The 27,513-nt window shown below is 36.2% G+C and overlaps 2 protein-coding genes across 31 annotated transcripts in view; one reads left to right on the forward strand and one right to left on the reverse strand.

The window, feature by feature from the left end:
* Window positions 1-27,513, reverse strand: part of lrrc1 (leucine rich repeat containing 1) — a 593,918-nt gene that overhangs the window by 235,916 nt on the left and 330,489 nt on the right. The window lies entirely within an intron of this gene.
* hmgcll1 (3-hydroxymethyl-3-methylglutaryl-CoA lyase like 1) overlaps window positions 1-27,513 on the forward strand; it is a 238,908-nt gene that overhangs the window by 26,162 nt on the left and 185,233 nt on the right. For 15 of the 30 annotated variants that reach the window (XR_015505378.1, XR_015505372.1, XR_015505371.1 and 12 more), the window contains exons 8-10: window positions 15,496-15,621; window positions 18,954-19,028; window positions 23,452-23,586. Coding sequence is in view for 6 of the 30 variants with exons in the window: in XM_087278419.1 (XP_087134545.1) it covers window positions 15,496-15,621; window positions 18,954-19,028; window positions 23,550-23,586 (238 nt within the window). In the remaining 24 variants the exon portion in view is untranslated. 30 annotated transcript variants of the gene reach the window in all.

The following is a 27,513-nucleotide window of genomic DNA, read 5'->3' on the forward strand; positions in this document are numbered from 1 at the left end:
TTTACATTGAATAAATGTCGTTCAGGTGTCCTTTAAAGTCAACCCAGGCTCATTATTGAGACATACTCCTGTATACATTTTTGGAGAGCAGGAAATACATCCGAGGAGGTACGCTTTTTTGCAGCTTTTGTTTTAGCAAATCCACCAGAGGGCGTTGTGTACGCTTTTTTAGATCTCAAATTTCTCTCGCGAGTGCCGTTCGCGCCTGCTGTTCTCATCTAAATCCACCAGAGGCAGCTGTCTTCTGTCTGACTGACTGACGATGCCCCCACCCTCGCCCTTCCCTTAACCCAACCAATAGTGTTTTAATAAGCAATCCAGAAAAAGAAAAGGCTCCTGATTTTTACCACGTTTTCAGCCTGTTCTTTACTTGTTTACTTTATTTTTTTGGCTTTTATTTTTGTCTTACCTTCTTTCTGGACCCGTTCTTTGCCAGAAACAAACTCCATTGACGCAATCAACTTTACTCTGCGTCTCAAGCCCCCCGTCCTACATGTCGAGCTCCCGGGCAAACTGGTAACAGAGGAAAAGCCGTCTACATGAAGTTAAGAGGTCAGCTGGTAAGCCAACCCCCCCACTAGTGTTCATGTATTATACGAAATGCAGCCATACATACTGTACTCCAGGCTACATATTTCGAGATCTCCAGAAATGTATATAGGGCTACGGTTTCAGAGTGAGCCTGTGTTGGAACCCTACCTATAAGTTAAACCTCAACTTTCACAAAAGATGATTTTATTATTCATATCTGTGCCTTAATATGAAAAATAGTTTGCATATGTTGAAAAAAGCCCTTTGGGCATCCTCCTGATGGAAAGATGAGGATTAAGTTAGAACAGGACACACAAGTCGCAGCAGATGTTTTTAAATTCGACAGTTTCAATTGATTTGAATCGCTCTTTTCACTTGTGGCTCACATTATCTGATTATATGTTGCGTTTGTGAAACGGTTCAATTTCTGCTTTCGCCATTTCTTGCGTTGCATTCGCCACCAGCCAACTGGCGTGTAAACCGACATCTTTTACACACATTTGGCAATCAGCGAGTGTTAATTTTGGACTCTACGGCTAAATGTTGTTCCCGGAATGACCCGGTGTGCTTTTCAATTTGAGGTGTTGAGCTTCATTTAGTGCAGTCTAGATGACAACAGAATGGCTTTGTGAATGGCTGATCTACAGTGGGTTCCTTTTTTCTGAGATATTTCTGTAAATCATATTAAAGGGGTAGTTCATCCAGAAACTAACATTCATTCATTCATTCATTTTCTTGTCGGCTTAGTCCCTTTATTGGGGTCGCCACAGTGGAATGAACCACCAACTTATCCAGTACGTTTTTACGCAGCAGACACCCTTCTAGCTGCAACCCGTTCCAGGGAAACATTCACACACACACACACACACACACACACACACACACACACTCATACCAGTTTGTTCCGCTAAGCCGACAAGAAAATAAATGAATGAAAATATTATTTACTGTCGTCATGGCAAAGATCATCATGGCAAGGCCAATTTTTTTAAATAAAACTTAAAGGGTCACGAAACACCAAAACACATTTTTTGAGCTGTTGACAGTCGTATATGTGTCCCACACTGCTAAAAACACTATTAGGACACCTATATTTCACTAAAAAGTGTAAATTGGTTGTTTTTGCGTTATTTCAAGCAAATTCGTACTTCCTGTTTGAAACGAATTTTTGAAGCTGCGTCACGGTCATGACATAATAGCGTGTATTCCAGCGTGCAGACTGGACGTCTGTGCCAGAGTGTGTCTTATTACGTCGTACAGTGTGATGCATTAATGCATGAGTAAGGCTTGGTTCAAACCAATCAGCGCGCTCTATTGTGCAACTTCATTAATATTCATTACTGTCACCGTGTTTACCCCACAGAGACGCCACGTTGTGTTGGCAAAACAAGCGTGAAGTGTTGCTTTTATAGTTTGCTGCTGTTAAGTTTCGTTTTCATTTTCTCTCTATGAGAGCTCAGAGTCACGTATGGATTAACAGTGTACGCGACGCTCGACAACAATAACTTACGTGTCTAAGGAGGATTATTGTTTACCTGAGAGCTGTTCTCATCTGCAAACGCTGAAATCTGGATTTGCTTGTAGTCTTCTCTCCATAAAGACGCGGCTCTAGTTGCTGGTGATTGTTCTGTCTCTACAGATTTGGTAAGTGAGCGACCAGTACTCTTTGTTTATTCAGTTTGTTCGTATCGAATTAAGTTAACTATTGCACTGAGTGCAGAAATGTTAGCACCGCATTTAGTGACCGGAATAACACACGCGGCTTTCTGACGCTACCTGCCGTGTGCATCTAAGTTTCCGGGAAATGCAGAGGTTTTTTTTTCTCTCATTCGCCGTGCGGTATCAAACATTGCATGAAAAATACACGCTTGCAGCAGTTCTTCGAATCAAATATCTCGTTTGTCGCGAGGGGCATGAATGAATTCCCTGAATGAAAGAGCCAAACTGCAGTTAAAGTCCACCATTTAATAATTTGGCAAATAATTCGACTACAGATGTCCATGTAGGTTAAACACCATCACTTTCTCCTGTTTGTGTGTATTTTGACTCTGAAACTCGTGCGTGCACAAATAGACACTCCCACACCATCCCAATTTAGTTCCTCCGACACTCCCCCCTAAACAGAGCTGGACACGCCCACTTTTCTGACTTTTTCCAAAGTAGAGGTGTGAAAACACCCTGCTGAAACGAGGGGGCTTCATGGCCCTTTAACATTTTCCCCCAACATATTTATTTGGGTGAACAGATTTTTGGACGGTGGTACTTGTACCGACCAATCTAATGTATGTATATACACAAATATATTATTGTGAAGCATTTTATAGAAAACATTCAGTACGAAAGAGTAAATACATTGCGTAAAATATTTTTTGTTTTAGAAAACATATTTCTAAAGGTGCTGATTACTTGAAATTTTCACCAGATGTTGGTAACAACAAAAGAAACCCATATACGCAAAGACACTAATCTAATTAGTTCACAAATGAAGTTATGCATAATAAAATGAAATGACGCAGGAAAACAAGTATTGAACACATGAAGAAAGGGAGGTGTAGAACGGCAGTGAAAGCCCAGACAGCAGCTGAAATCTCTCAGTAGTTCTTCAGCAAGCCTCTGCCCTTCCTCAGTGTAAATGAACATCAGCTGCTTCAGTTCAACATCTACAATAGCAGGAGGATGAAGATGAACCCAGGGTGGACATTTCAGCAAGACAATGATCCAAAACGCAGCTAAAGAGACTCTCGGATGCTTTCAGAGAAAGAAAATCAAGCTGTAGAATGGCCCAGCCAATCACCTGACCCGAATCCAATAGAGAATACAAACTAAAGCTCAGATTTGATAAACGAGACCCTCAGAAACATCAAGATTTTGACACTCTTGAAGTCTGTGAGAAACTCACACCTGAGCAATGCATGTGTCTTCGTTCTCTATATGAGAGGCGTCTTTAAGCTGACATCAACAAAAAAAAGCCTTTAATATAAAGTATTAAACACATTTTAGTAGTTCAGCACTTTCTCCTTGTGTCATTTCTTTGTTATTACACATAACTAATGTCTCAGATATTTTGTTTTATTTTTATGTGTGCATTGTTTGGGTTTTTACCGATTCCATGTGAACAGCTCCTTTAGTAATATTATTATCCAGGAAAAAACATGACGTGTTCAATACTATTACTGATATTTAGCTAACATATTGAGAAAAATCACGAATTTCAATTCTAGGGGACTTTAACATGGAATAGGGCCAAAGAATGCATCCCTAAATAAGTGTCAGGATCTCTTGTATATTACACTGAAGGAAAAAGCGAAGTTTCTCTGCATATTTGTCAATGCAGACCTCGGGGACGGCTCAGGTCTGTGTGCTGACCTTCAACACCGAGATCACGAACGCACAAACACAGGTCAGAGAGATCGGGCACCCTGTCGCTTCAGATATATGTGCATCCGTCCAGGAGTCAGAGCTGTGAAGAGTTTGTCAAAGCCTCCCCTGTGTTTTCATGCATGTTTTCACAGTAACGGGAGCTCCGCTAATCACCCAGCAAAAGTCGATTACGGAGATCTCCCAGTGACACTGAGCCTCATAAATCCCATGTAAACAGCAAACAGTGTTGGATTTCATCAACACTGGAGGACCTAGAGGACATTAGGGTTTATTTTATTAGAATATCAACTATGTCATGATGGTTCTCGTAAAACAGACAACTCAGACTTTGTTTGTTTGCGCGATAAAGAATTTGACATGAGACTATCAAAAAGTTGACTAATTAAAGCAATAGTTCAGCCAAAAAATAAAAATTCTGTCATCATTTATGTGTCGTTCAAGACCTATTGAATTTTTTAAGACTGTTTAAGAGCTATTGAACTGTCTTTCTTCAGAAAGTCGATGTTTTAATGAAAGCTGTAAATCGGTAACCATTGATTTCCACTGTGTTTTTTCCTACTATTGTGGTCAATGGTTACAGGTTTTAAGCTTTCTTCAAATCACGTCTTCGTCCGATCATAAAAATTCTGTCATCATTTAAATATTGTTCACTTGTTTAAGAGCTATTGGAACTTTCTTTTTTTACAAAGTAGATGTTTTAAATAAAGCTGGAAATCGGTAACCATTGATTTCCCTTGTGTTTTTTTCCTACTATGGAAGTCAATGGTTACAGGTTTTCAGCTTTCCTCAAAATATATTTTTTTGTACAGAATTTAAATGTTTGGGTTAACTATGCAAAATTAAAGACATTTAGAAGAAAACTAAAAACCTGTTACCATTGACTTCCATAGTATGAAAATATATATAATGTAGGTCAATGGTTACAGGTTTTCCGCTTTCTTCAAAACCTCAAATTAATATTATGTCATAATTTTTGTGTTTTGCGTTTTAGACCTGTTTAACTGTCTTTCTTCACAAAGTAGATATTTTAAAGAAATTGGGAAATCTGTAACCATTGACTTCTGTTGTGTTTTTTCCTACTATAAGAGTCAATGGTTACAGGTTTTCAGCTTACTTCAAAATATATATATTTTTTTTGTAGAGAATTTACATTTTTGGGTGAACTATAGTAAACAAAGATATTTAGAAAAAAAAAGCTGAAAACCTGTAACTACTCCCTTTCATAGTAAGAAAAATATATAATGCAAGTCAATGGTTACAGGTTTTAAGCTTTCTTCTAAAAAGTCTTTATTTTTTTTTATTCCGTCATAATTTATGTACCGTTGAAGACCTATTGAATCATTTAAGATCGTTTAAGACCTCTCAAACTTTCTTCACAAAGTAGATGTTTTAAATAAAGTTGGAAATCGGTAACCATTGACTTACATTGTGTTTTTTCCTACTATGGAAGTCAATGGTTAGAGTTAAGGTTAAGGGTTAGGGTTAGGCCACTAGTTAATATTGTGAATTGGTATACTTCAAGTGGTATTATAATATAATGTGATATAATATAATGCAATATAGGGGCGTCACGGTGGTGCAGCGGGTAGCACAATCGCCTTACAGCAAGAAGGTCGCTGGTTCGAGCCTTGGCTGGCTCAGTTGGCGTTTCTGTGTGGAGTTTGCATGCTCTCCCTGCATTCACGTGAGTTTTCTCTGGGTGCTCCGGTTTCCCCCACAGTTCAAAGACATGCAGTACAGGAGAATTGGGTGGGCTAAATTGTCCATGGTGTAAGAGTGTGAATGAAAATGTGTGGATGTTTCCCAGAGATGGGTTGTGGCTGGAAGGGCATCCGCTGCGTAAAAACCTGCTGGATAAGTTGGTGGTTCATTCCGCTGTGGCAACCCCAGATTATTAAAGGGACTAAGCCGAAAACAAAATGAACGAACAACATAGGGGGCGTCACGGTGGCCCAATGGGTAGCACGATCGCCTTACAGCAAGAAGGTCGCTGTTTTGTTGTGTGTATATATATATATATATATATATATATATATATATATATATATATATATATATATATATGTGTGTGTGTGTAAATAAATAAATACATATACTTTTATCTAATTTAAATAAAACAAATATTAAATCGTTCACACACACACACAATATGTTTAAAATGATTGTCGGTGTCTTTTGCATTAGTGTGCCTGCTGGAAGCATCCTTATCTGAACTGTAGATTCACAAACATTTCTTATGTTTGAGTATTTATAATAATTCAGTGAGATTTCCTTTGCCGTGCGTATCATCAATCTGGGATTACACCAACAGGCAAAAGCAATGGATGACATGCGGAAACATCTCCGAGATGTTTGAAACAAGTCCAAGATGACTGTCAAATCAGACAACACAACATAAACAAAAGACGCCCGAGCGCTCCGTTAACATCATATCTGGATGTTCAATCTACACACGTTACTGTATATCCCCGTGTTTAATGATTAATTTCGATTTAAAGCAACCTTCTCCTCCTAAATCACAGGTTTTGCTCTTGATTTATGATAGGAATCGATATATCATGGCATGCTATGTCAGGAAGAAACTCGTTCTGGCTTTGAGCGTCAGTGAAGCTGTCAGACTGCAGCAAACAGGGCACAAATCTGCTTGTCCGGATCAGTCTGGGCTCACGGTGTTCCTACCGGTTCACATCATTCCTTTTAAACACAATAAATATCCAGAGCAAACCTACTATCTGAAGAAGTCCCCCCCCATCCCTCCTTCCAAAAAACTCCCATGGAAATGGAGAACAAAAGCAGAGGTGACTGAGCTGACGGGGTTAACCCAACTCATTTCTGGCTCAGCTGGTGGCGGAGACGACTGGAGAAGCCTAATGAAAGACTATGATAAAATCTTTCATTTCCAGCAACTCTTTGCTAGGGGGTCAGTGGAGGAGGACAAATGACAGGCAGTTATTATTGTCAGTGCTCTAAGTTGGGGTGTTTGTTAAATATCGCTCAGCGCTGAGTCACCTTTAATAGATTCAGCCTCTATACTTGTTGGTGAAGGTGCTTGATTCTACAACATGTAGATTAAACAGTGGGGGTAACAAGTGAAGTTTGTTTATAAACTAATTTCGAGAGGATCACGTGCTTATGAATGCTTGTGGCTTGTTCTGCATTCTTCAATGTGTGATTCACCAATCAGATGATTCAGGGCTCGAAATTAACTTTTTTACTTGGTTGCACCGGTGCTACCAACTTCAAGTATTTAGGAGCACCAGAAAAAATGTAGGAGCACCCACCAAAAATGAATGAGCACAGCTGCAAATTGTTTTTTAAGGGATTTATTGTATTTTAAAACAACATTAATAGGACTGACAAAAAACAGAAACAACTATCTAACTAAAGCTGCGAAGACATTGATATTTGTGAGCAAGAATTCCAAAATGAATGTCTAATAATTAGGCCATAGAATATAAATGATGGTTAAAAATGACAATAATAGTAACAATGAATTACATTTCTCATTATGATACTGCCTTGAATGTGCATGAATGTAGGTTATCTGCTATAAAAAGTCTGTTACTTTATGAAAAATAATTGTATAGTTTGCGTCAAACAAAAATGAAGCATTGCAGTAAGAAATATTGATTTTGTGCTGCTGTTTTTATATGCATGTCAATTTAATAAAAACATTTCTGCTACAAAACAAACAAAAGATTATAATAAATCATTCAATTCAATGATGAAAGCTGCAAAGCAGTCATCAGTAAATAAATAAAAAAAATAATATACACCTCAAACAAGAATAGACAAAAGAAAGTAAGTAAAGTCTCACTTCTATCACTCTTTAAAAGTTTTGGTTTCAGTTTGTGTCAATTTAAAGGTTAAGTCTGAGATTATCTTAATTTTTCTGTGTTTGTGGAAAAGCTGGCGAGTCAGCCGATCCAATTTATGAGCTGGCAGCGCAAGATTTTTGCACTAACCATCGGTGCAATACCGGTCTTTGTTATGAGCCGCAGTTTCAGTGTAAACTTAGTAAAGGCGAGCTTCTTTGGCGATGATATGTACAGTATTAGATTTGACTTTTAGCGGACATTTGCGCTGAACACGCAGTGAATGCAACGCATGGAGATTCGGGCATCTTCTCCAAGAAGCGCGTACTCGATTGATCTCAGCTGGCGGATGAATATTTACCACATGTCTTGATCGCTCTCATCTGCGCCTCAACTTTAGGTGGAGTTTGCAAACCTGTGTGCTTTAAGTTTGAGCTATGTCTTGGTTTCTTAGAGACGGCTTTGTTTATTTATTGCATGGAAGCTCCGTCCCAAATCAGAAAGCTGTCAGCACGCTGGGTTTCCCACAAACGTAATCTCTAGTGGAAATGTCAAAGTTTAGTTTCAGAGAGCACAGACCGTTCTGCATCTTGTGGGTCTTGTCTTGTTTCTAGTCCAAATATCTAATCAAAAAGCATTTTTAGACAAGCAAAACATATTGTCTTGTTTTCAGAAATAATAAGCCAAAATTAAGTGAGTTTTTCTTTAAATAAACTGAGAAAATGTGCCCAGGGCTACATTCTTGAGAACCAAGAAATACGCAGCAGGGTACAAATGGTTGCATTTTGTGTGTTAAATGAACGCTCTGTGTGGACTGCTTTACCGCGGTGACTGGTTTGCTCTGTAGTTCACTGCAAATGGCACCAGACTTGAGTGAACCAGGGTTCGAGTCTGGCGAAGGAAAACAAACAAAGCAGTGCGATACCATAGTGAAAGCTTGTAGATGGCTTTTTTCTTCTAGTTTTTTTTTAAAAAACACTATCCCTTGGATTTAGGGAAGGGACTGTGTGGGAAGTACCTAAGAGCTAGTAGGGATGCAGTGGAGAGAGGGGTGTGCAACATATTTAAGGGCCGGGCAGGAGACGCGCGATTTCCGGGAGATTATCATTCATTTGCGGGCATCCGGGAGTGTCTATGCATTTCAGGGATACTTCCGCAACTTCCGGGAGACTTGGGATGTCTGCAGTCGATATCAAGCTGATATAATATGCATGATGTCATGCCAACTAGCTTCTCTCAAAGGAAACAGTGGCCTCTGGTGGATTTACAAGAAATGGCATGTATGAGAAAACATGGCCCAAAAACGTTTAGATTGGCAAAAATGTGTACGCCGCCCTCTAGTGGACTTGTGAAACTACAAGAAAACTACAAGAAAATGTAGTCCAGGGTATATAATATAATATAATATAATATAATATAATATAATATAATATAATATAATATAATATAATATAATATAATATAACATAATATAATATAACATAACATAACATAACATAACATAATATAATATAATATAACATAACCTAACATAATATAATATGATATAACATAAAACAATATAATATGATATAACATAAAATAATATAATATGATATAACATAACATAACCTAACATAATATAATATGATATAACATGAAATAATATAATATGATATAACATAACATAATATAATATAATATAATATGATATAACATAATATAATATGATATAATATAACATAATATAATATGATATAACATAATATAATATAATATAATATAATATAACATAACCTAACATAATATAATATGATATAACATAACATAATATAATATAATATGATATAACATAATATAATATGATATAACATAAAATAATATAATATGATATAACATAACATAACATAATATAATATAATATGATATAACATAATATAATATGATATAATATAACATAATATAATATGATATAATATAATATAATATAATATAATATAACATAACCTAACATAATATAATATGATATAACATAAAATAATATAATATGATATAACATAATATAATATAATATAATATAATATAACATAACCTAACATAATATAATATGATATAACATAAAATAATATAATATGATATAACATAATATAATATAATATAATATAATATAATATAATATAACATAACCTAACATAATATAATATGATATAACATAAAATAATATAATATGATATAACATAATATAATATAATATAATATAATATAATATAATATAATATAACATAACCTAACATAATATAATATGATATAACATAATATAATATAATATAATATAATATAATATAATATAATATAATATAATATAATATAACCTAACATAATATAATATGATATAACATAACATAATATAATATGATATAACATAATATAATATGATATAATATAATATAATATAATATAATATAACATAACCTAACATAATATAATATGATATAACATAAAATAATATAATATGATATAACATAAAATAATATAATATGATATAACATAATATGATATAATATAATATAAACATAATATAATATAGGAGTCCTGATTAAGTTAAATTGGCTGTAGTTAACACAAACCTGGTGTTAACAATCTTGATATTTTACCTCCCAAGACATACACATGTTGTCCAAAAAAAAAAAAAAAAAAAAAGAAAGGAAACTTTAGCCAACAACACGATTCGCAATTTTAACACCACATCTGGTTTCTAGGCCAAGCCAAACTAATTGAACGTCCTCAATTTGGAGTTCCTGACCGCCGTTTGCCGAACATCATGTCCTTGCGTGGAATTCTCAGTCAGCGAATCCCTGTGCGCTGGTCAGCTTTCTCACAGCGGGTAAACACCGGCGAGTTACCACACCGTGTTTATGCAACAAAGCGTCTGCCCAAGCAGAATATCTTGCCCTGATGCAAAAAAGTCAAAAACCCATGTCTGGAAATCTGAAGTACAGTGCAAAAGCGGCATGGGTCTCTTTCCTCTCGCCAACAAAAACAACAATTACAAGCGTCTCAGACGGCCCAGCTATGAAACAAGGCCCTATTGCTGAGAAAAGCTAGCAATTAAGGGGCATTGTTCAGCACAGGAAAGCAGCTTTTTATTATTTTGGTAAGCTCGCCATGCCCCAGAGGTCTGCGTGGTCCAGAATGCAGCTTCTTATTGATTTTCTCTGATGCTACATGGAGGTCAAAAGCAGGATAGGAGCGTTAATTTCACCGCTCTGTTGGACTCCATCCCCATTTCCCCCCCTCCTGACATCTGGCTTTGCCTGGGAAGCTGGAAAACGTCTTTAATATTCTCATGACAGTCAAGACGACATATGGAAAACATTGTAATACCTTAATCTGCAATGCTTCTAGAGAGAAAGAGAGGCAGATAGATACTTGGATTCCTAATTTGTAGCTTTCAGAAGTTGTTTTGGGTACCCTCTCTGCAGACTCTTCGATATACAGCTGAATTATTAGCACAGCTAAATATTTGTTTCCCCCAATTTCTGTTTAACACATTTCTAATCCTAATAGTATTAATAACTCATCTCTAATAACTGATTTATTTTCTCTTTGTCATGATGACAGTAAATAATATTAGACTAGATATTCTTTAAGACACTAGTATTCAGCTTAAAGTGACATTTAAAGGCTTAACCCCACACCAGCTGATTGGATAGAGTGATGAAGCCAATTGGAATAGGAGGATGGTTAGGAGGCTATGATGGACGTAGGCCAGTGGGCAGATTTGGCCAGGATGCCGGGGTTAAACCCCTACTCTTTTTCGAAGGACATCCTGGGATTTTTAACGACCACAGAGAGTTGGGACCTCGGTTTAACGTCTCATTCGAAAGACGGCACTCACTGAGCAATATACTGGGGCATTAGGACCCAAACAGACCGCAGGTTGGGCACCCCCTGCTGGCCTCACTAACACCACTTCCGGCAGCCTAACCTAGCTCTCCCATCCAGGTACTGACCGGGCGCAGCCCTGCTTAGCTTCAGTGGGCGACCATGTGAGAGAGCTGCCGGCTAAAATTAGGGTAATTAGGCAAGTCATTGTATAACAGTGGTTTGTTCTGAAGACAATCCAAAAATAATATTGATTAAAGGGGCTGATAATATTGACCTTAAAATAGGTTTAAAACAATTAAAAACTGCTTTTATTTCAGCTGAAATAAATCAAATAAAACTTTGTCAAGAAGAAAAAATATTGTAGGAAATACTGTGAAAAATTCCTGAATCTGTTCAACATCACTTTACAAATGCGAAGACACTTTACAAATTGGAACTAATAATAATAATAATAATTGTGACTTCCATTGTGTATCACTTTACAAACCTGCTAATAGCCGTCAGTTCTCCAGAAGCGAATACACTGCCTATACTTTTTGAATATAAAAAGTTTTAATTGATAGTTCACCTCAAAACAAAAAAAAAAGCAAGTGGTTCTACACTTTTGTGGATTTACTTCTTCTGTTGAACACACACACACACACACACACACACACACAAAATATATTTTAAAGAATGTTGGGGAAAAAACATTTACATTTATGGTAGCAGCAAAAATACTATGGAAGTCAATGACTGTTGACATTTTTCCCTTTGTGTTGTAAGGGTCCAGAATAAGTGGAGGATGAATACATGATGACTGAATTTTCAGTTTCGGGTGAACTGCCCCTTTTAAATTCTTTCCAATGCTATCTCATAAAAAAATCATAACTTTTTGATTTATTGTCGAATTTGTACAGTCTCATTCCTAAAATTTTGTTCATCCCCCAAAAGCAGCTGATATTCATTTACACTGAGGAAGGGCAGAGGCTGAAGAACTACTGAGAGATTTCAGCTGCTGTCTGGGCTTTCCATGTCTTTCTACACCCCCCTTTCTTCATGTGTTCAACACTTTCCCCCTGTGTTATTTCACTTTATAACGCATAACTTCATTAGTTAACTAATTAGATTTGCTTTCTTTGCATATATGGATTTCTTTTGTTGTTACTAAGGTCCGGTAGGTTTCAAGTCAACAGCATCTTTAGAGATATGTTTTCTGAGAAAAACGGTGACATGTTCAATACTTTTTTCCCCCACTGTAAGTAAAAAAAAATTGAAGTCAGCTGTGCAGATTTGACTGACCTCCTCTAGCCTGTTCAGAGCATGATTGAGTTTTCTCCTCCTGTCCAGAGCCAGCAACCAAACCTGCTGCCATTTGCCAGGGATTTGTGCCCCATGACACAAAACAAATGTCGTGATTAACCAATCGTAAACTCTCAATTGCAAAAGCTTGCCTTTTTTTAGTCTACAACTTACAAATTTTCTCCTCCCCCAATGACGTTTGGGTTTAGGAGTGGGGTTTGGTGCCATGCCTGCTTTTAAAAATCTTATATTTTCATACGACTGGGCCAGGCCCGGATTGGCGAGAGGGGTCTGGATGCAGACCTGGTGCAGTGCAATCTGAGCTGCATCCAATGCTTTTTAATGGGCTCACCTAACCCCACCCCTAACCCTACCCATCACAGTGACGTCACTCGCTTCATTTGAGTGCATTGTGTCTGACATTGCATCGAGTGATGCAATCTCAGCTTGCATCATGAGGGCTGCATCCAGATACTATTGGGATTGGCTAATCAGGAGGACCGGGAATGGCGGGCCGGTCCGGTGTCCCTAGCTGTCTGCACTCTGAGCAGTCGCACTTTTTTCATACATTTAATTATTTATTTATTTGACCATAGCCTCACTCTTTTAATTCATTATTTTACCGCAGATCCGCTCTTTTTATTTATTTTCTCGCAGTTCCATGAGCAGAATGCAGCCTGCAGGTTAATGATGTCCAACTAAGAAATCTAGGAAGTCCATTTCTTGTCAGGTGTTGACTTTTAATCTTCACTCAGAGACACATAAACAAATTAAACAAAATATAACCCTAAATTTCAACCATCACGGATGCGGTAAAGAAAACTGTCTGACTCCGCTGTCTTCTAAACAACGCACTGCCGTCAGATTTGACAGACCGGAGTTAAAGAGCCAGCACAGAATTTATAACATGCTACATATCCTCAATGGAAAATTCACAGAATATCCATCTGAACAACACATATGAATATTCAAAGTTCTCAAATGCAAACAATTCAACACAAAATATTCAACCCCACAGTCTAAACACATGCACTATTGGTGAATTGATTGTGTGTGTGAAAGTGATGTGTATGGGTGTTTCTAAGTATCGGGTTGCGGCTTAGAGGGCATCCGCTGTGTAAAACATATGCTGGAATAATTGCCGGTTCATTCCGCTGTGGCGACCCCTGATAAATAAGAGACTAAGCCGAAGAAAAAAGAATAAAAAAAGCACTGACAAAGTAAGCTGTCAGAGTTAAACGCCAACCCCAACGAAATCTGAGGTTTGCTGTTATAAGAGGGCCTTCTGTACGTAACTAATGTTTCGTAAACTCGGGGAATGTTATCAGCAGTTTTCCGAGTTTAACAGCAGGCTAATCCTTCACTAAGCCACATCTTCTGGGTGTTTGGTTTAGAGCTCCAACAAAAGCGCAGACGTGCAAGACCGGCCCAGAACGCATCATTAATTCTCATATGGAGGCCAGACACTTGTGGTCCGCTGTTTTCCACACCCTGTTGAAAATCCACAATTACTCTGATTATGAACATTGTGCAATCCAACCTGCCGGCGCGTAAGTTCACAGAGACAGCATTTACAGGTGATTATTTTTTCATATGTGTGAGCTGTATTTATTCAGGAGCGCTGAATAAGAGGCATTGTGCTCAACCTCTGCGTGATTAACGCTGAATTATTACGTGGTCTCGGCTTCAGATCTGCCGTTTGCCAAAACCAAGTATCTTTCACATTGCAGAAATCTGGTTTTGTAAAAAAAGAAAGGGTCGTTTACGATTGTTATTTCCCATTTTGCACTCACATTCGACCTCGGAGGAACTCTTTATTACATTAAAATAAATCTCCTCATTTACCCTTGTGCTTGCTTTAATATGTGATTAATACCAAGACTAGTATTACCAAAGCATCATATTCTGGTTCACATAAAGCCCGGCTGAATGGGACGGCCAAGAAAAATGTACAGCTAAAAAAAAAAAAGCTACAGGTGCTCAGTTATGTGCCAGAATCTGAAAGGGACCAAGGAGCTCTCATAGTTGGAAAAATCTAACATTACCATATGTTTTTTTCTGCGATATAGATATATATATATATATATAGGAAGTGGAAGTGGCTTTTGCATCTGAACTCTTCATATATATATTCGATTACGAACACAATTTCAGCAGATTACATAAGTGTAACGAAATCATCCATGTAAATTGATTGGAATAATCTTGTAGTGGAGTGAATTGAACAAATTGCAATCATTTATTATTCCAGTCGATCTAAACGGATGATTTATTCATGTGTGGAAGTTAAAAATGAAATGAGCAGCGCTTTATGGCTTCCCGAAGAGTCAAGCTGTAGTCAGATATTCAGAATTGAATAGGCGTGGGAATCCCTGGTTTACACACGATACTATATTATCATGATATTTTGCCCTCGATAATGACAGATCACGATACCAGTGATAAATCACAAGAAAACCATCCATGATAATTGTAAATGAAGTGTAAAAATGCATTAAAACTTTTAATTAAGAATTCATTCAGATCTTTTGTACCTTTAACTAAATATTGATACTTGGTGCAAGATCGGCCGCAGCTTGAGGCTCATGTGGACTTTAACTTTTTCATTTGTGTTTGGCAGATGGGGGTTTCTGTGGTCGACGCCTCGGTCGCGGGTCTCGGCGGATGCCCGTTTGCCAAAGGAGCATCAGGCAATGTTTCTACTGAGGATCTTCTGTATATGCTGCACGGACTTGGGATCGAAACTGTGAGACTCTTTAGTTTTCTGTAGTAATCCTCATAAATGCTGTGCTGTGGGAGTTTTTGGACACAATGAATGCAGGAATGTCATTACACATTGAATATGAAAGCAACTGACATCTGCAAATACTGGAGATCTGCTGAGAAATCTTAGATTGATGAGCGACTTTTGCAGTTGTGTATTTTGATTGATTTGTTAAGTAATTTAGTGAGTGATTAATTGATTGATTGATTGATTGATTGATTGATTGTTTTTTGTTGATTGATTGGTTGGTTGGTGGGTTGATTTGTTAGTAGATTTGTTGGTCTGTTGGTTGGTTGGTGGGTTGGTCTGTTGGTTGGTTGATTTCTTGGTTGGTTGATTGATTTGTTGGTTGATTTCCTGGTTGGTTGGTTGGTTGGTTGGTTGGTTGATTTCCTGGTTGGTTGGTTGGTCTGTTGGTTGATTTCCTGGTTGGTTGGTTGGTTGGTTGATTTGTTGGTTGCTTGGTTGATTTGTTGGTTGCTTGGTTGATTTGTTGGTTGCTTGGTTGATTTGTTGGTTGCTTGGTTGATTTGTTGGTTGGTTGGTTGGTTGGCTAGTTGGTTGGTTTGTTGGTTGGTTAGTTGGTTGCTTGCTTGCTTGGTTGCTTGGTTGGTTGGTCTGTTGGTTGATTTCCTGGTTGGTTGGTTGGTTGGTTGGTTGGTTGGTTGGTTGGTTGGTTGGTTGGTTGGTTGATTTCCTGGTTGGTTGGTTGGTCTGTTGGTTGATTTCCTGGTTGGTTGGTTGGTTGGTTGGTTGGTTGATTTCCTGGTTGGTTGGTTGGTCTGTTGGTTGATTTCCTGGTTGGTTGGTTGGTTGGTTGGTTGGTTGATTTGTTGGTTGCTTGGTTGATTTGTTGGTTGCTTGGTTGATTTGTTGGTTGCTTGGTTGATTTGTTGGTTGCTTGGTTGGTTGGCTAGTTGGTTGGTTTGTTGGTTGGTTAGTTGGTTGCTTGCTTGCTTGGTTGCTTGGTTGGTTGGTCTGTTGGTTGATTTCCTGGTTGGTTGGCTGGTTGGTTGGTTGGTTGGTTGGTTGGTTGGTTGATTTCCTGGTTGGTTGGTTGGTCTGTTGGTTGATTTCCTGGTTGGTTGGTTGGTTGGTTGGTTGGTTGGTTGGTTGGTTGGTTGGTTGATTTCCTGGTTGGTTGGTTGGCCTGTTGGTTGATTTCCTGGTTGGTTGGTTGGTTGGTTGGTTGGTTGATTTCCTGGTTGGTTGGTTGGTCTGTTGGTTGATTTCCTGGTTGGTTGGTTGGTTGGTTGGTTGGTTGATTTGTTGGTTGCTTGGTTGATTTGTTGGTTGCTTGGTTGATTTGTTGGTTGCTTGGTTGATTTGTTGGTTGCTTGGTTGATTTGTTGGTTGGTTGGTTGGTTGGCTAGTTGGTTGGTTTGTTGGTTGGTTAGTTGGTTGCTTGCTTGCTTGGTTGCTTGGTTGGTTGGTCTGTTGGTTGATTTCCTGGTTGGTTGGCTGGTTGGTTGGTTGGTTGGTTGGTTGGTTGATTTCTTGGTTGGTTGGTTGATTTGTTGGTTGCTTGGTTGGTTTGTTGGTTGGTTGGTTGGTTGCTTGCTTGCTTGGTTGCTTGGTTGGTTGGTTGGCTAGTTGGTTGGTTTGTTGGTTGGTTGGTGGGTTGGTCTGTTGGTTGGTTAATTTCTTGGTTGGTAGGCTGATTTCTTGGTTGGTTGGTGGGTTGGTCTGTTGGTTGGTTAATTTCTTGGTTGGTAGGCTGATTTCTTGGTTGGTTGGTGGGTTGGTCTGTTGGTTGGTTAATTTCTTGGTTGGTGGGTTGATTTCTTGGTTAATTGATTGGTTGGTTGGTTGAATTCTTGGTTGATGTATTGATTAGTTGGTTGGTTTGTTTATTGATTTTTTTAGGTTGATTGATTGATTGGTTAGTTGTTGGTTGATTAGTTGGTTTGTTGGTTGGTTAGTTGATTGGTTAGTTGGTTGATTTCTTAGTTGATTGATTGATTGAATGTTTGGTTGATTGTTTTTTTTAGGTTGATTGATTGATTGATTGATTGATTGATTGATTGATTGATTGATTGATTGATTGATTGATTGATTGATTGATTGATTGATTGATTGATTGATTGTATTTTTACAATGGAACTAGTTAAATAATTTAGTATAGAAGTGGAACTAGTTAAATAATTTGTGCAGTCTTACAGCTTTAAAGAGAGAATTTATATTGGATTAATGTTTTCATCCAAAATATTGATATAAATATTTATGTAAACTGTATAATAGTTGTTTATTGTGGTTCATAAATAAGAGAAGTGCAATAAAAAACAAAATAATAGGAAAAAATTACATTTAACCAATAATTAGAGCGGGAAAGAAGTTCGCTGGTTTAAACCTCGGCTCAGTTGGTGTTTCTGTGTGGAGTTTGCATGTTCTCCCTGCCTTCGCGTGGGTTTCCTCCGGGTGCTCCGGTTTCCCCCACAGTCCAAAGACATGCGGTACAGGTGAATTGAGTAGGCTAAATTGTCCGTATGAGTGTGTGTGTGTGTGAATGTGTTTCCCAGAGATGGGTTGCGGCTGGAAGGGCATCCACTGCATAAAAAGCTTGCTGGATAAGTTGGTGGTTCATTCCGCTGTGGTGACCCCAGAATAATAAAGGGACTAAGCCAACAAGAAAATGAATGAATGAATGAATAATTAGAGCTTAAACTATTAAGTTATGCTTTATATAATGATGATTTATCTGAAATTTTTAAATAGTCCCAAGATGTGAAATACAGTCAGAAATTGTCCTTAATAATGTGCAGTTTTTCATAATGCAAAATCTCACAACTGCACATCTTTATATTTTATTGTTAAAGCAATAACTGCAAGAAAACTGTGTTCAAAGCAAATGCCGCTTGCTCTGATATTTTGTAAATACACACAAAAAGCAATGCACATATTTTCATGTTTGTCTTTGGTATCCAAATGCATTCTGAGGTCACTCTATATGTTTATGCATGTGCCTCGACTACACTCCCAGTTTTTCCATTACTCAGATTTCCCTGAACAATTGAAGAATATATGAAATCCCATATGAACGGCATTTACACATGGGTGTGCGAGAGGCAGTCTGGAGAGTATTATTTGATCAAATTGTAGAAAAAAAACGTCCTGACATACCTGATATTCTGCTGCTGTAATTATGTTCTACAGTTTCTCACACACATTTTTTTTTAATCCACACCCTTTAAATGCCTGGTCTTTTCAATCCTCACCCAGACAACACTGACCTGTGAGTTTGTGCAGCTCGTGCGCCCTCTGCTGTCTGTGTTTATGGATGCTGTGCGTGTTCTGTTTGTGTGTTTTTGATGCAGGGAGTGGATCTGCTTAAAGTCATGGAGGCTGGAGATTTCATCTGTAAAGCCTTAAACAGAAAGACCAACTCCAAGGTCAGCCAAGCGACCAGAAACAACTAGAGTTTACATTACAAGAGACAATAAATGCAGTGTGTTTTGTCAAAATAACAAGTTCAGCGCAGCATCAAAATAATCACAGTATATGATATGTGTGTATGTGTGTGTGCGTGAGTGAGTGTTATCATAATAGTTTTCTTAATAAATTCATCATAAATGTATTTATTTATTTAACTGGGGTGTCACGGTGGCCCAGCGAGTAGCACAATCACCTCGCAGCAAGAAGCTCGCTCGCAAGGTGCTCCGGTTTCCCCCACTGTCCAAATACATCCTCTATAGGTGAATTGAATAAGCAAAATTGGCCGTGGTGTATGAGTGTGTGTGTGTGTGTGTGTGTGTGTGTGTGTGTGTGTGTGTGTGTGTGAGTGTACATGGTTGTTTTCCAGTGTTGGGTTGCAGCTGGAAGGGCATCCGCTGCGTAAAACATGTGCTGGACAAGTCGGCGGTTCATTCCGCTGTGATGACCCCTGATTAATAAAGGGACTAAGCGGAAAACAAAATTATTTATTTATTTATTTATTTATTATTATGTTTGTTTATTAATTTATTTTTATTATTAATTTATTTTGTTATCTGTTATTTTTTATAATTTATTTTTATTTTTTTATTATTTATTTATTTATTTACTTGTTTTAAATTTGTATTATTTATTTATTATTTATGTATTATTTTTTATTTATTTTATTATTATTATTTGTTTGATTAATTATTTAAATGTTTTTTATCATTATTTATTTATATTTTTATAATTTATTTATTAATTAATTTATTTTGATTATTTATTTAATATTTTTATTATTGTTATTTTGTTAGTTTATTTCATTTATTTATTTATTTTAAATTTTTATGATTTATTTAATATTTATTTATTTTATTGTTATTATTTTGTTTATTAATTAATTTTATTAATTAATTTATTTTATTATCTATTTTTATAATTTATTTGTTTATTTATATTTATTTATTTTAATATTATTATTTTGTTTATTAAGTAGTAAATTGTATTTATGTATTCATTTTACTATCTATTATTTTATCATTTATTTATTTTTGTTCAATTTTTTTATTATTTATTTTTACTTATTTTATATATATATATATATATATATATATATATATATATATATATATATATATATATATATATTAGTTTATTTATTTATTTATTTATTTATTGAGATTTATACATAATGTCATAGCTAATTAATTAAGCTTTGCATTAAAGTTTGTTAGCATAAATCAAAATACAGTCGAGAGGCAACTATTTGAAAATCTGGAAAATAATAAATAAATATATAAAAAATAAATCAAAACACTGAAAAAAATCACCATTAAATGTTCACTTAAGTTCTTAGCAATGCATATCACTTATAAAATAGCTTCTGATACATTTATGATATGAAATGAATAAAGTGTCATCTTAAAACATGATCTTTATTTGATATTGTAATGATTTTTGGCATAATTCTTCTTTTTTGGGGTGTTTTATTTGACACACAATGCATTTTTGGCTGTTCCTACAAATAAACCGGTGCAACATAAGACTGGTTTGTGCTCCAGGGTCACACATGCACACACACATCATAGTTTTGATGAGCTATACCACAATATTCTGCTTCCGTATTTCACTTCAGATCAAAAATGTTATTTAAAAAATCTTTTGTCCAACGTGTTGCCTAATCTGCAGTGTTATCTAAGGATGTGTAATACATGTTACATGTGTGTATGTGTTAAACTGCAAATTTCATGAGCATTTCAAAGATTATAAGAGAAAGTTTCTAGCATGAATACCGTGATCGCCTTGAAACCCGTAAAGATGTCTCTTTTGATATCAGACTTCATGACTAATAGCGTGCCAAATTATCACCAACTGGAAAAAATATTAGAGTAATTTTTAGTAAATACCATAGTGTTTTTTGAGCCATACTTTTGCCGTGTATTAAAGCCTAATGTGTATAGTTTACAAAAGTTCAGATGCAAAAACATCTAGATGCTGTCTGAAAATTTGTGAATTCATAAATGCATCACATTAATGGCAAAATAATTTATTTTCATGGTCTTTAAAGTGATATAACTCAACATAAACATAGAAGGAAGAGAAAAAACTCATTATCAATACATATTTCAGATGGCACTTGGAGGTTTTTGCATCTTAGGGAGTCCAAACTCGGTCCTGGAGGGCCGGTGTCCTGCAAAGTTTAGTTCCAACCCCAATCAGACACTCCTGGGCTACCTAATCAAGGCTTTGGAAGCATCCTGCAGGTGTGTTGAGACAAGTTGGAGCTAAAATCTGCAGGACACCGGCCCTCCAGGACTGAGTTTGGACACGCCTTTCAAATCTTTGTTAATAAATACTTCAAATATTGAATTGATACGGTAGTATACGTGTTTGCACTGTTGTATACCATACTATAACTTAGTCCAGTATAAACAATGTGTTTTACTACTAGTTGTATTACCATTGAAACTACAGAATTACCACAGCAGATTAACTCAAGTACTTTACAATAGATTGGCTTAAATCTCAATAGTATTTGCTACTAATCTCAATAACAATTTAGTTTAAGTGTCAATTCACACCATTTACACAATACTTAAACCCAACTACTACATTGCTAACTATAAATAAGCAGCTAATCCATAGTTTATTGAGCTAAAAGTCTTAGTTATTAGCGTGAATTGTACATTAAAATAAAGTGTGACCGTAAGGTACATCAGGTGGGCAGTTAGCTCGCAGCGCCATCTGTTGGTAAAAACAGTTACTGCCTTTTTGCTCTGTAAGCCAGCAGTTGTTTTGCACTGCATTAACGGGATGTTTGTAAAACGGGAACATTTCTGGTGACAGGACACCAAAAACTGACAGTCTCATCAGATAAATGTGACATCTGTGTACCGTGAGCTTAAATAATCATCAATGTTTTACTGACGGATATCCGAGTGGCCTGAAGGCGAGTAACAACTGTCGTGTTTGCATGAAGTGTGTGTGTGTGTGTTTGTTATTGTGTGCACTGCAGCCATATGAGCCTTACACTGCTAGTCAGAACTATAAAATGTATTTTATTAATAAGCAGGGTTAATCATTCGAGAATTAACAATGTCTAATGTCTTCCCAGCATGACAAAAATACTACTATTAATTTATATTAAATGCTATGGTGTTTTTGAACGATGCTAAGTAGCTAATATTAAAGAAAATCATTGATTGAACATTATAAAGTAATAAGCCATAGATATATACACTCATTATATATATATATATATATATATATATATATATATATATATATATATATATATATATATATATATATATATATATTCGTATATCATTCATTTCAAAGGAGCGCTACCCTGTACCAAGATGGCGGCGCTATTGACGCATTCCGTCCAATAGACAACAATAAGCCAGGCGACATCTAATGTATATATCTATGGTAATAAGCAAGTTTACAAGGTATAGTTAGGCTATACCAACATTACATTGTAAAAAGCATATATGTTAATGAATAGTTTACTTATTTTGTGATTCACAAGTATTTATTTATGGCTGTGAATTGCATTATGCGATGTTGATCTCTGCTCTGTAGACTGTAGCTGTTGACAATTCAACTACAGTTTAACAAAATGACTTTTATTGACATATTAGTAGTTTGGGGTATAAGAAAATAGCTAATATAGAGAGAAATTAGTCTGTAAAATAACAGCTATATAGCTGAAAAATCCAGCTTAAACCAGTCTAAGATGGTTGGCTGGTTTTAGCTGGTCGACCAGCCTAGTTTTCGAGGGGTTTTAGCCACTTTCAGGCTGGTTTCCTGTCATTTCCAGCCTGGTTTTAGCTGGACAGGCTGGAAGATGACCAGCTAAAACCAGCTTGACTAGGACTGGGAGCCAGCTATGTCCAACTTAAAGCAGGATGATCAAGCTGGTTTTAGATGGGTTTAGCTGGTCATTTTCCAGCTAAGACGAGTATGCCTATAATAAAGTTAATTCTACAGTATGCTGTAGCATTTATTAACACATTGTTGTTAATATATTAGCTACTACAGTGTAGTTTAAAAACACTATAACATGAGTATATTTCCATGTGGGTTATTTCCATCTGTGTACTAAATTGCTAACTGCCGTCTTTCTACTAACATGAAATATATTTACCAAAATCCTTTTCCTACTATATTTAACCTGCCTTAATAATATTACTATCCGTCATGCCTTCTCAGTGAAGATTATGTGTTTACATGATATGTAATGTGATGAATAAACATTGTTTATTGAGCTTTAAACTCGTTGACGCTGACCTGTGTGTGTTTCTTCAGCTCTAGTTTAAATACAGGTGTGTTGTGGTCTAGTTTTACTCACTTTTCTCCATTTGGCTTGTTTATATGGTTCTCTCGTTGTTTCAGGTGAGTGTTAAACCGGCCTGTGTTTGAGCAGGTAACAGATATTCAGCTCTTTTCACTCTCGGTGAAAGCAAACAGATGGACTCAAGCCTTTATTACAGCCTGACCTGACCCCGGCGATTCATCAACAAAGAGCAGGTCAACCCTATTATAGATTGCATTGACATAGCAAAATAATGTGTAAATTTAATTTGTTTTCTGCCGCCTTCCATTGTTCTCTTTGTGTTTCACCTGGACGTATATTGCAGGCATTTGCAGTCAATACTACTTTATTAATCTCTATATGAGACAATGCAGTTTCAGGCACACAGAGTTAATTGAACAAACACAGAGTCAGGTGAAACCCTGAGATGATAATGCTGAATACACAGAAGTAGAGAAATAAATGGTGTATGTTTATAGAAAAACATACTGCATTTTTAAAGATATTTATAATATTTTGCATTGTTTTTTGCAGGCATATGCTGAAGTATGAAAGCTGTTTTATTATTCAAAACCAGGTATATTTTTGACCATAGTATATTTATTCTGACCATAATACAGGTTGTGGTTCTATTAGTTGTTATGCATTTTGTTTAGTAAATAACATATAACTGCATTATCCAATGCAATTTTGATTCTCAATTGAATTTGTATTAATTTAGGGCTATTTAGATATTTGTACAGGTAAACAGAGTAAAATATTGATGTAAATTGATGCTGTGGTGTAAAAGGTGCAACCATTAATAGAAGCATCAAGATGATAACCATAACTATAATTAGACAATTATGAATAAATAAAATGATGATTATAAAAATATTGTATTATAATCATATTTAAATAAATAATTAACATAATAATTATAAGTATTATATTATAATTATTCATTTAATAAAGAAATAAATCATAAAAAAACAATAGATAATAAAATAAATCGTAAAATAATTAAACAAACAAACCAACAAACAAATAATAATAATAAAATAAAAAATAAATAGTAAATAAATAATGCATAATTAATACAAATTTAAGATAAGTAAATAAATAAATAAAAAAAATAACAGATATTAAAAATAAAAAATTAATAAAAGTAATTAATAAACAAACAATAAATAAATAAATGAATACATTCATTTTCTTTTCGGCTTAGTCCCTTTATTAATCTGGGGTCGCCACAGCGGAATGAACCGCCAACCTATCCAGCATATGTTTTATGCAGCAAATGGCCTTCCAGCTGCAACCCATCACTGGGAAACACCCACACACTCTCATTCACAAACACACTCATACAAGGCCAATTTAGCTTACCCGATTCACCAATATAGAGCATGTGTTTTGACTTGTGGGGAAACCTGAAGCACCCGGAGGAAACCCACACGAACACGGGGAGAACATGCAAACTCCACACAGAAATGCCAACTGACCCAGACAGGGCTTGAAACAGCGACCTTCTTGCTTTGAAGCGACAGCGCTACCCACTGCTCCACTGTGTCGCCCTATATATATATATATATATATATACTATATATATAATAATATATATTTTTTCTCAATACATTAAATTTACAGACTTAAAATGTTTCACCAACGCAACTGATTAAATATATCAACAATTTATCAATTGAAGTCATGATCAGAACGTCTTTAAAAAGATGATAGGTTTCATATTTCCCACATAGTGGGTGTCTCATGCTGGGTTTTCATAATCCAACGTTTGGTCAAATATTGACATGTTAATATTTTAATACATGTTATTGACCCTTAATATAATACGTAAATAAGCATATTTATTCAATATAGGGTGTATACTGTGAATGTTATGACCAATTTATAATGCAAATTTCCTCGCACCCTGCACACTGTGTGCTATCATGAAATCTACAAGAGCGCATGCATGAGCGTTTGCTGCATCATGGGTGTGACATTAAAAACTCCAAACATAAATTTACAGATATGTTAACATTACATTGACACATCTGCTTATATTGTCCAAAACAGCTACCTAAAGACATGTGAGATCAGAAAATTATTAATCTGCAAACATATTTTAGATTTTTAATGAGGAAAAACAAACATGCGTTGTGAATGTGACCAAAAAAGTTCAACATGCTTTGTAGAAATCCTGTGAGTTAAACTGCACAATCCAAAAGAAACAGTGCTAATTGAAAGGATGAGAGTTATGTGTAGTTCAGATTTTAGCCCCGATTTTGGCTCGCCGACAGGTTTTGAGAAATCGCAGACAAATGCCTGAAATCACAGGCAAATTGCTGCTCGTGCACGTGAGTGACAATCACACAGTATGAACTATCAGACGCGATCTGAGAGAATCGCCGATGAGTCGCCAATGCCTGCGAGATATTTGGCGTGCTGAATATCTGGAGCTGTCGGCGATTCAAATCATGCCGTGTTAATTGAGTTCTAACTGAAAATAACATCAGCGATCGCCTACAGCCAATGAGAGAGCGGCATTCACTTGTGTGTGTGTGTGTGTGTATACCTGCTGCAGGCTGGCGGGAGGCTGGGGGAGAAGGTAAAAGCGCTCTTTTTCGGTTTATTTGGACCCACGAAATGGAGGAAAAACTAGTGGACTCAGGAGCAACCGTGTCTGTTTGACATTTCATACAGAAATAAATTAGTTTATTTTACGTTGAGGAGAAATGGGTAATTCCCTTTAAACCCAGGTGAGCAAACATGTACATGTTCTACCCCATTAAAGGCTTCTTTCTCATTATGTAGTTAATAACAAAAGATATACGAAGTGTTTTTGGCTGTGAGACGTAGTTTGGACGAAGTTGTCGGCGATTCTTCCTATAGTAAAGTCATGCAATGTGAAAGTCCCTGTCGCCGATCCATCTTGCAGTGTAAACAAAGCAGCGACGAAACGCAAGCCAGATAGACATGCAGTGTGAAAACATCTGTGACACGACTACTTTGAAAATCATGCAGTCTAAACTCGGCATTACGTTTTATAGAACAAACATGATTGATTTTATTTTATTTTGCATTCATAAGGCACAAAGCTTTGTTGTGAATGTGTCAGATGTGAAATCGGCACTTGTGGGACTTTAGTAAATCCAATATAATTGTTTAAAAACACTGACAGAGACATTTTTGAGTATATTTACACTACTGTAAAATACAAGCCTACAGAAAACACTTAGAAAAGGTTTCGATATTTTGATGAAAACACAATTTTTTTCACGGCAAGGTTAACATTTGCATGGAGTGGCTCATGTCATAAACAGCATAACACGTGAAAAGTGTCATCTTGACCATTATTAACCCCGGTGGGATAGAAGTTTAAGCAGGAGGATTTAGACATCCTCCTTAGTGAAATGTCTCATATATGTGTTTAGTGATGTTTGTAATGGTGATTTAGCGTGCTCCTGACGCCGGGCTTCAGGAAACACTTCATTAGACTTTAAAACATCTGGATGAAGGTGTTGAGCGCTGGAATGAAGACAAGACAGACTGATGAACCGTAATGAACATCAGATGCGCTGAAAAGCACATGTAAGACCTTTGCTCATGCACTGAAAAAAATAGTCATTTGATTTACAATTTAAGGTAAGTGGTTGCAAACAGGGCTTTAAACAATATAGGTTCAGTTTCACAAACAAGGCTTAGCTTAAATCAGGAGTAGGACTTCGTTAAATTAGCCACTTTTATAAAAATCCTGTAAAAAAACACATCATTATTGGTGTGAATTCTGCAGACACTAATGTATTTTAAGGTATCTAATCGCAAGTTACTTTCAGTTAAGACAGCTTAAACATGCAATTTAAAAAGACTAGCCTTAAGCATTGTCTGTGCAACCTAAGGTGAATGTAGTAATGTTCAACTATGTTTGCTTGTTTAAAGTCCGCCCATGACTATTGTTTGCAACCACTTACCATAAAAAATTGAGTAAATCCAATGAATAATTTTCTTCAGTGTGCTGGATATTCATCTCAAAGCTAAAAACATGAGAGACTCTGATTGCTCATTACCACTTTTATAGTTTACATCCTGAATCACAATCAGATTAGTACATTGCACAACATACAGTAGTCCACATTGTAAGGTATTGTGCAACACAAAATACA

This window comes from Danio rerio, chromosome 13 (assembly GCF_052040795.2).
Source record: "Danio rerio strain M-AB ecotype USA chromosome 13, GRCz13ab, whole genome shotgun sequence".
Classification (NCBI taxonomy): domain Eukaryota; kingdom Metazoa; phylum Chordata; class Actinopteri; order Cypriniformes; family Danionidae; genus Danio; species Danio rerio.